At 45.3% G+C, this 8,777-nt stretch overlaps 2 protein-coding genes across 2 annotated transcripts; both read left to right on the top strand.

Moving 5' to 3' along the window:
• Positions 1-3,319: 3,319 nt before the first annotated feature.
• Positions 3,320-4,416, top strand: LOC128457306 (uncharacterized). Its single transcript, XM_053441947.1, has 3 exons — positions 3,320-3,673; positions 4,049-4,346; positions 4,393-4,416. Exons 1-3 carry the CDS (start codon positions 3,390-3,392, stop codon positions 4,414-4,416), a joined length of 606 nt encoding a protein of 201 aa, XP_053297922.1. The 5' UTR covers positions 3,320-3,389.
• On the top strand, positions 4,404-6,233 carry LOC128456821 (piggyBac transposable element-derived protein 4-like). Its single transcript, XM_053441188.1, has 2 exons — positions 4,404-5,266; positions 5,382-6,233. Exons 1-2 carry the CDS (start codon positions 4,419-4,421, stop codon positions 5,812-5,814), a joined length of 1,281 nt encoding a protein of 426 aa, XP_053297163.1. The 5' UTR covers positions 4,404-4,418; the 3' UTR covers positions 5,815-6,233.
• Positions 6,234-8,777: the final 2,544 nt, after the last annotated feature.

Below are 8,777 nucleotides of genomic sequence, written 5' to 3' on the forward strand. Positions count from 1 at the left end.
TTGAGGATTTATAACGTAATAAGTTTTATAAAAGTGTTGAAGTGTTTCTGATCAGTTTGGTTCAAAACAGGCTGAACTCTAAACCTCACGTGAAGCTTGAAAAAAGTAGAAGTAAATCTCTGGAATCACACGAGCGCTGCTTGGAGCCTGAGACCTTCTCTGCCTGAAGGATCTGTCAGGATGAAAGTCGACATTTCATCTCACTCCAGCATCTGCAGATTTAAAAAATACCAAAGAGACGTCCTCTTCATTCTCCTGCTTCCTCGAGCGTTCCAGAACAAAACTCTTTAAACAGCAGCACAACCTTTTTGATTCAATGCAAAAAACCTTTTAACGTCACCGTGACCTGAGATCCCCGACCACAGCCTCTTCTAAGGTTTCCAACAGGAAGCAGCTCCTCCTCCTCTGCAGCGAGACGTCTTCTGGAGCGGAGACGTCCTCTGGAGCGGAGACGTCTTCTGGAGCGGAGGAGAAACACCAGGCGGCCGACCAACAGAACCACAGAGCAGCTTGTGATGAAGCCTTTTCAAGAATCTGACTGATGCACACGTTGGACTCACCTGGAGGAGATCAGCTCAGGGACGGATCCACAGGTTCGGCAGCTGCAGGACTCGACTGATCGATGATGATCTGTCAAAGCAAAGAGACACAGTCCCTCTAGAGAAGACATGTCAAAACCCTCGTCTTGTCTTATTCACAACCTCGAACATCTCAACTCTTCTGAAAGATCAGAGTTCATACGTGTAAATGTATTGTTCTGTGTCTGGAGTTTTTCGTCTGTAAAGATGTGACTGATAAGCTGCATCCAAAATGTGCTGGAGAGGAAGTGGTATCGTGTCACATGATCAGGTGAAATTCCTTTTTAACCCTAACCCTAAGCTCAGTATCAGTTCTGGATCCAGTCATTTCACTGGAGACCTTATACTGGATTTTAACGTTATATCTATTTTTTTATGTTTTATTTTATTGCTTAAGCTGGTGTCTTATTAAAATATACAGTTCTGTCTGATCAACTTGTGTTTGTTTTCTATTTACTGTTGTGAAAAATCCAATATGAATTAAGTCTTCTATTTCTTCTTATTATTCTTTTGACCCTGTCTTTTGGACCATCCTCTGGAGACCATGATTGTTTGTTATGTTTCTGTGTTTGTTTCCCACAGGGAGAACAATTACAACTGATGAGAATTCAAGCTGAACGCCTCCATTTCAGTTTTCTTCAATTCATTTTCTTTAAGATATCGGAGCTTCTACAATAAGCTCCTGCATCAGGCTTCATGAGATAACGCAAACAGCCGGAAGAGAAGCTGGCGTCAGACGCAAGATATTAAAAGATTTGACGTGATCAGAACCGACTGCAGAATGAAAAACAGGAAGAAAATAACAACAAAGAGCTTTAAAAATAAAGTGTATTAAACCAGAGGCTCCGGGGGAAACAGAGTGGGAATGAAAAATAATGACACCAGGCAGTGAGTTTGACCTTAATCTGTGGATGTGGTGCGATAGAGCCGATGTGCTCCTGCAGGCGAGCCGAGGCCTCACGCTGCATAATGCAAAACACCTTCAGCCATTGTTTTCTATCAGCCACACATCGGCTGCCGGGCTTCACAGTAATACACTTCTTACAGTTTGATGCAGCTCTACCTGGAGAGACCCGGAGATCACATGGTGTGACCTTCAAATCGTGATCCCGTGAAGAAAACACCTGTAAGTGGAGCCGGAGCCCTCCAGACATCGACTCAACGTTTGATCTGAATCTCTTTCATCACATGACCTCAGAACCCCAGATCAAAGCCACCTGCGGCCGTGTGTATCAACCAATCAGCGCCCGTGTCCATCAGATACCTGGGAACCCGCCGCTCGACTTTTCAGCAGCTGTGTGAATCTTCTCGGATCCGTTTAAACGTGGAAAACGTCGACAAAACTATGAAAAGCTCAAACAGCCTGTGGGGGTCAAAGACACACTGGTGTTAACGGTGTGTGCGCTGCTCGACAGAAAGTTTCACACACTTCTTAACAACACACAAACACACACACCTGTCAATGCTCAGACGTGATCAAAGCCTCGAGATCTTATCAATCCGATCAGGATTTTCTGCTGCAACAAAAATAATCACATTTCAAAGAGGGGTAAAAAATAGAAACTCAGATATGTGATAAAGAAAATTAACGTCATGCAGGGCTGTTGCAACAGGGAAGGCTGGGCAGGTATTTACCTGGGGCCCCGAGCTGAGGGACGGGCCCCTGAGCCCAGCTGACTCTGTTCAATTCTACGATCAGATGCACAAGAGACTCCAACGACACTGTGGTGGAGCGTCCTCCAGAGAGGCTCAAAGTCTGGGACCCCAGAGAACCTTAAGAAACTTCCCTGACTAGTGAAGAAAGTTTGAAACCGCTCTGGCAGAACAAGCCGCTCATCTGCTGCTGATCAATAATCAATAAAGTCATTAAATACCATTCAAATCTGGTAAATGAAATGTGTACGTCATCAGGAATTGATATTTTTTGTTGTTTTTGTAGGAGATACTGCTGATCTGTGGGAGGTGTGTGCGGGTGTGTGTGTGTGTGTGGATGTCCCTTTGTTTCAGTGTGTGTGTGTGTCTGTGTCCCTTTGTTTCACTGTGTGTATGTGTCTTGAGGTGTTACTGCTGGGGGAGGTGTATGTGTGTGCCTCCCCCCCTCTTCTGTGTTGTTATTTTGGTACTTGTACTTTTACTTTTAATACTTAATAACATTTATTATGAGCTACTTAAATACTTTGACTCAAATCATTTTCTTACAGTTGGCTGTTAATTGAACTGAAGTCACTTTCAGGTGAGATATCTGTACTTTATCCACCAGGGGGCAGATCTTTGGAAAGATTGGATCACCACAGCAGGCTCGATCCTCTGTCCGACCAACAAAACAATAAACAACATCAAAACCCTACGAAGCCTCATCGTGATCCACAGTTGTTACATTGACAAAGTCTAGACGATCCAATCCAGATCCAGATCCAGATCCAGATCCAGATCCAGATCCAGTCTAATATTTCGTCCAAATCACATTATGACATCAGTAAACTCCCACAGGCTGTTTCGTCATATCAATCTCCCGTTTGCATGTAAACATGGAGGCGGAACTCTGAGCTTTAGATTGACAGCTCACTCGACCCAATAGGAGCTGGCCCGACCTGTCCCCGTCGAAGGCCCGCCCCTCCTCTGTCGTGTGACGACTAAGCCAATCGCAGCCGATGGCTCTGATGACGGGCGCCTCGTGTAGCCAATGGGATCTCGACATCCTGCTTCACGAGGTAAATTCGAAGCCACAACAAGGAAGTGGCTTCGTGCGTCCGCGCGTGAGAGACAAGAAGCGTGTTCCTGAGAAGATCGTGAGACTGAAGAAGAGACAAGATGGAGAAGAACCTGAGGAGAACAACACGGAGCCGAGGAGCCATGGAGCTGCGTGTCCGGCTCGACACACGAGAAGCTCGTTCCCGGGAAGAACCTGAGACTGAAGAAGACACGAAGAAGAAGAACGTGAGGAGATCAACAAGGAACCGAGGAGCCGTGGAGCTGCGTGACCGGTGTGAGAGCGACAACTCCGGGGACGAGATCTCAGACTCCGACAGCGGACTGTCCTTCGACTCTGGTCCGGAGGACATGTTCCTGGACGGGAGACACATCACACTGGACGAGTAAGATAGTGTGTTTGTGTGTGTGTGGGGTGCGTGTGCGCTTCTTTTCTCTACTTGTATGTGTGTGCGCGCTCTTTTGCTTCACTTGTGTGTGTGTGTGTGTCTTTGCTTCACTTGTGTGCGTTGTGTGTGTGCCTTTGCGTCACTTGTGTGTGTGTGTCTTTGCTTCACTTGTGTGTGTGTGTCTTTGCTTCACTTGTGTGTGTGTGTGTGCGCCTTTGCTTCACTTGTGTGTGTGCGCCTTTGCTTCACTTGTGTGTGCCCCCCCTCCCCCCTCTTTGTCTCATTGTGAGGCAGCGAGCTGTAAAAAAGTAGAAATGCAGAAAAGTTTGATCTAGTTTTGTAAATGACGGTTATTTCTTTATCTTCTCAAAGGATGGAACCATCTGATGTGACCTGGGAGCCAGAGTCTTCACAGCCAACCAGCAAGCGTCCACGTGGAGAGGAGGAGCAGGACAGCAGGACAAGACCGAGAGGCCGAGGACGGGGGAGCAGCAGCAGCAGAGCCGGGTTGTCCACCAGCACATCTGGAGAGAGGTGGAATGATGTGGACGTTCCAGACATCACACCACCACAGCCCACCTTCTGCCCCGCCCGGTCACCAGGACCCCAGCTGGGACGCTCAGCTACCTACACGGCCCTGCAGCTGTTTCAACGCTACTTCACCAGCTCTGTTTTACAGACAATAATTCAAAACACTAATGAGTTTGGCTCGACAGCCACCAAGCCGTGGACTGATGTGACAATGGAGGACATGTTTTCATACATGTCCTTGGTTATTTACATGGGTGTGGTGAGATGCTCTGCACATGTGGATTATTGGCGACAGGATGAACTGTACAGCTTGCCGTTCCCCAGACAGGTGATGAGCTGCAGGAAGTTCCTCAGGATCACCAGAGCACTTCACCTCAGCAGCTTGTCGGCAGACGCTGCTAACGAGAAGAAGAGAGGCACAGCAGCCTACGACCGACTCGGCAAAATAAAACCTCTCTACGAGGAGATGAGGGAAGCCTGCAAAAGGAACTACCAGCCGAGGCAAGACATTGGCATCGATGAGCGAATGGTTTCCTCCAAAGCCAGCACTGGACTCCCAGTGAAGAAGGGCTACAGGCTGTTCGTCCTGGTGGACTCAACGAGCGGTTACACGTGGGACTTCTTTGTCTACGAGGGAAAGCTGCAGGGAAATAGTGGCAATGGGGTCACTTACGATACTGTGATGGAGCTCCTCCACCCACGGCTGCGGGGCTCGGGCTACAAGCTCTTTGTGGACAATTTTTATACCAGTCCCGCGCTTTTCCTTGACCTCCTTGAGATGAAGGTCTGGGCGTGTGGAACCATCCGCAGGAACAGACTTGGAGTCCCAGAAACCGACGTCAATGCTCTGGACTCAAAATCTCCCCTTGGCAGTATTCGCTGGATCCGGAGGGACTCTGTCCTCTTTGTCCAGTGGCGAGACACAAAGGACTTCTTCATGTGCTCGACCATCCACACGGCCCATTCGGAGGAGACAGTGCAGAGGAGAGTCCAAGGTGCTGATGGGCGGCGGGCAGTGAAGGACGTCCCAGTCCCACCAGCGGTGAACGAGTACAACGGGTACGTAATATATATTCAATTATGTTTATGCCCTTTGAAATGTAATAATTTGTGTGTGTGATATATTTATGCTTTGGTATATTTTTCTCACTGTTGTGTGTTTCTGTCCATCCAGGTGCATGGGTAGAGTGCACTTCTCTGATGCCCTGATTGGATACTACAAGGTCCTCCACAAGACCACCAAGTGGTACATGAAGTTCTTCTACTATTTCATGGACATGGGGATAGTGAATGCCTTCCTCCTCCACAAAGACCTGGCAAAGAGCCGAGGAGACGAACCTCTGAGCCAGAAGGTCTTCAGAGAGACCCTCATCGAGGAGCTGGCAGAGGCCGGGTCTCCCTCCACATCCAGAACCCTACCACCTCCGGCTCCAGTCTCAGTACATCACAAGCCAGTGTATATCACTGGGCACAGCACCAATGGTCGGCTGGCTTGCAGGAAGTGCCACGCAAAGACACCACTGAAGTGCTCCTCCTGCGACGTGCCGTTGTGTTTCCTCCCCAGTCGTGACTGCTACAACGACTGGCACGTTGCCAAAAACCTGTAACATGTTTATTTGTGTAAATGTAAATAGTTTGCCGTGCTTTCAATTTACTGTGGGTTTGCCTTGGCGACGAAACACTAATGTTCCAGATCGATAGTAAACCCGTTCTGTCGTCTGAATCCCATCAGCAGGAAGTCAAAGTGCTGAACAGGGAGGACGGGGAACTTTCTATTGGTCTTAACTTTGTCTTTGTCAGGATGGATTTTAAACCACTGAGGGGAACTCGGGTCATCTGACGGACTAGGAGAACTTTATATTCATTTAGTGTAAATAAGTGTTATGAGAGAAAATGTGATGCTGCACGAACCTTAGTCACATGTATGTGGCTACACAGTCTATGAGCCAATGAGGGAAAAGGATTTCAAATGTTCATTTGACTGGTTTATTCAAATCATGAAACCAAACAGATTCTTCACATTTAGAATTGAGATGGATCTTGTTGATTCTTTTTTGTATCGTTTTCCTGTTTCAGTTTAAAATGACTAAAAAACATTTAAACTTTTCCCAGAATCATTCTCATTATTTTCTTTTGTTTCATTTAGTCTTTTATTGTCACACTCACATACGCACATCCACACTCACACACACACACAACCCTCGAGGACGGTCTCCAGGTATGGGACTGGTTTGCTCCTGAGAGGGCCTGTTTTATTTTTCCTCCTTCACTCTCCACTCCGGCCCAGCAGGGGTCGACCTGCCGGAGCTCCACAGGAAGCTGGATATGTCTATGAAGGGATTTCACCTACAAAAACTCTCATTAGCAAAATGCTCCTGAGGATATTCTCTCCGACCACAGACACAGGTAGAGACGTTTGAAGAAGAAGGATCTTCGCATGCGAGTAACTCCCAGACAGACAAAGTGGGTCAGGAGATAAACTCAGAGTCTGGACAGGGAGAGAAAGAGAAAGTAGAACTCAGGCCACATCCATTGAGAGAGATCATCTCTAACACACCAACAAAACAAAGCTTGTGTCCTCATGTCCTTTAGATCAGAGGTCTTCAACAGGGGGTCTCCGACCCCTAGGGGGTCTGCGGAGGTACTGCAGGGGGTCGCAACATTTTTGGTTGAGAAATGTTTTATATTTTGTATAATTTTTCCAACCAATTTCCCCCCCACAAATTTAAATGACTTTAAATTGCATCCAACATATTGTGAGGCTGATATGACAACCTCTATCTGTCCAAGGTTAGATAAGTTGTGTGCTACCCAGTGTTGGGCAAGCTACTGAAAATGAATACTTAGTTATAGTTACTTCTTTTAAAAGTAATTGAGTTACTTCACCAGTTACTGTTCATCAAAAGTAATTAGTTACTAGGGAAAGTAACTTTTAAGTTACTTTTATGTCAAACACAATAAACCTATTTTTTAGACCTATTTATTGTAAACAACAGGGTAACAGGCCTTCAAATCAAGAAGTAATACAAAAGTCCAGTTTTAAAACTTAACTTAATACAAAATAACTGTCTCAGTCTTTTAACAGTGTTTTTTTTTTATCACATTAGGCCCAATGAAATAAAAGTGATCGGCCTACAGTAATAACACTTATTAAAAGAGAAAACAAAGGTGCCTTGAGGTGCTGCATATAATTGAATATATGATTTAACAAGAGGTTAACAAAATGGTTGAACAAACATGCCTCATAAGGCAAAGCTAAATAGAGATAAGAGACCAGATACTCAACAAACGTTAAAATGGGCTAAAGTCTCATCTCTCACCTCTGACCAGTAGCCACAAGCAGGGTTCCCACGCTTGCCTTGAAAAAAAATTCCATGCTACCTCCTGATTTTCCAGGTACCATATTAAGTAATGATCTATAGGCCCCTGAAGCTTTCCGCGCCCCCCTCCCCTCACAAACACAACCCCCTAGGACACCTGACTACTAACTTGATTTAAAAGATGTGCCAGTCAAGTCTACATTGTAAATGCTTAGAGATTATGTCTTATTGATATATCAATGCATGAAATAATGCAACAATCTGTAGATGAACAACAATTTATTGAACGGGAACTTTGAGACACATGAGCACTGGGATTGATATTTGTTCTCTCTTCCACTCCTCTCCTATCTCATCCTGTCCTCTTCTCTCCACACCTCCCCTCTCGTATCCGCTCCTGTCTTCTCTTCCTACTCTTCTCAACTCCTCTCCACTCTTCTCTCTTTTCCTCTGTCATCCTCTACTCTTGTATCCTCCTCTTTCATCTTCTCCCCTCTTCTCTTCCTCATCCTGAATCTACAGCGTGTCATTGTCACTCACTCCTGTAATGCATCACACATTTGAGATTATGAGTCTTACGTAGAAGAGGTAATATGCCTACCCTTACTCTGTAAAAGCTTTTGTAAATCAAACTAATGAACCTAAAAGGAAAAACATAAGGCTGGTTCCCCTGTGGTTCCTCAGTACAGCAACCTCAAAAATGTCTCACCCCAAATGTTCCTATTTAGTAGTATCATTTTTTTAAAGAAAAAACGAAAAATCACAAAATAGCTAAAAGTAGATACAAGAATGAATGTTACAAAATTTATCAAGACTAGACTGGTCATGTCAACTAGTATAGAAGTAATGTCACAGCCTAATGTGAAAATGTATTGGTAGTTAGCTAGCAACGCAAGCTAGCCAACACTAGCTAGTTAGTTAGCAAGCTGAATGTTGGCTAGCAAGATTGCACTGCATGTGCTTGCTAACCATCATTAATGAATCCAAATTCAAAACAAACTCCCCTAAATGTGGTGAATAACACGGTTTTAGGAAAAGTCAATGAGTGAAATACATATGGGGATCGAACATAGTTCTAGTATTTTAAAAGCAAGGTAAAAATTATGTCAACAATTCTAGTGTAAGCTGAAGCTAGCAAGTTGCAGCTTGCTAGCTAGCAAGATTGCACAGGTCACTAACTAACGTTGATAAACCCAGGTTTATCGCACAGTTGAAACACAGCTTCTTACATTTGAGGATAAACTTGCATA

This window comes from Pleuronectes platessa, chromosome 15 (genome assembly GCF_947347685.1).
Source record: "Pleuronectes platessa chromosome 15, fPlePla1.1, whole genome shotgun sequence".
Taxonomy (NCBI): domain Eukaryota; kingdom Metazoa; phylum Chordata; class Actinopteri; order Pleuronectiformes; family Pleuronectidae; genus Pleuronectes; species Pleuronectes platessa.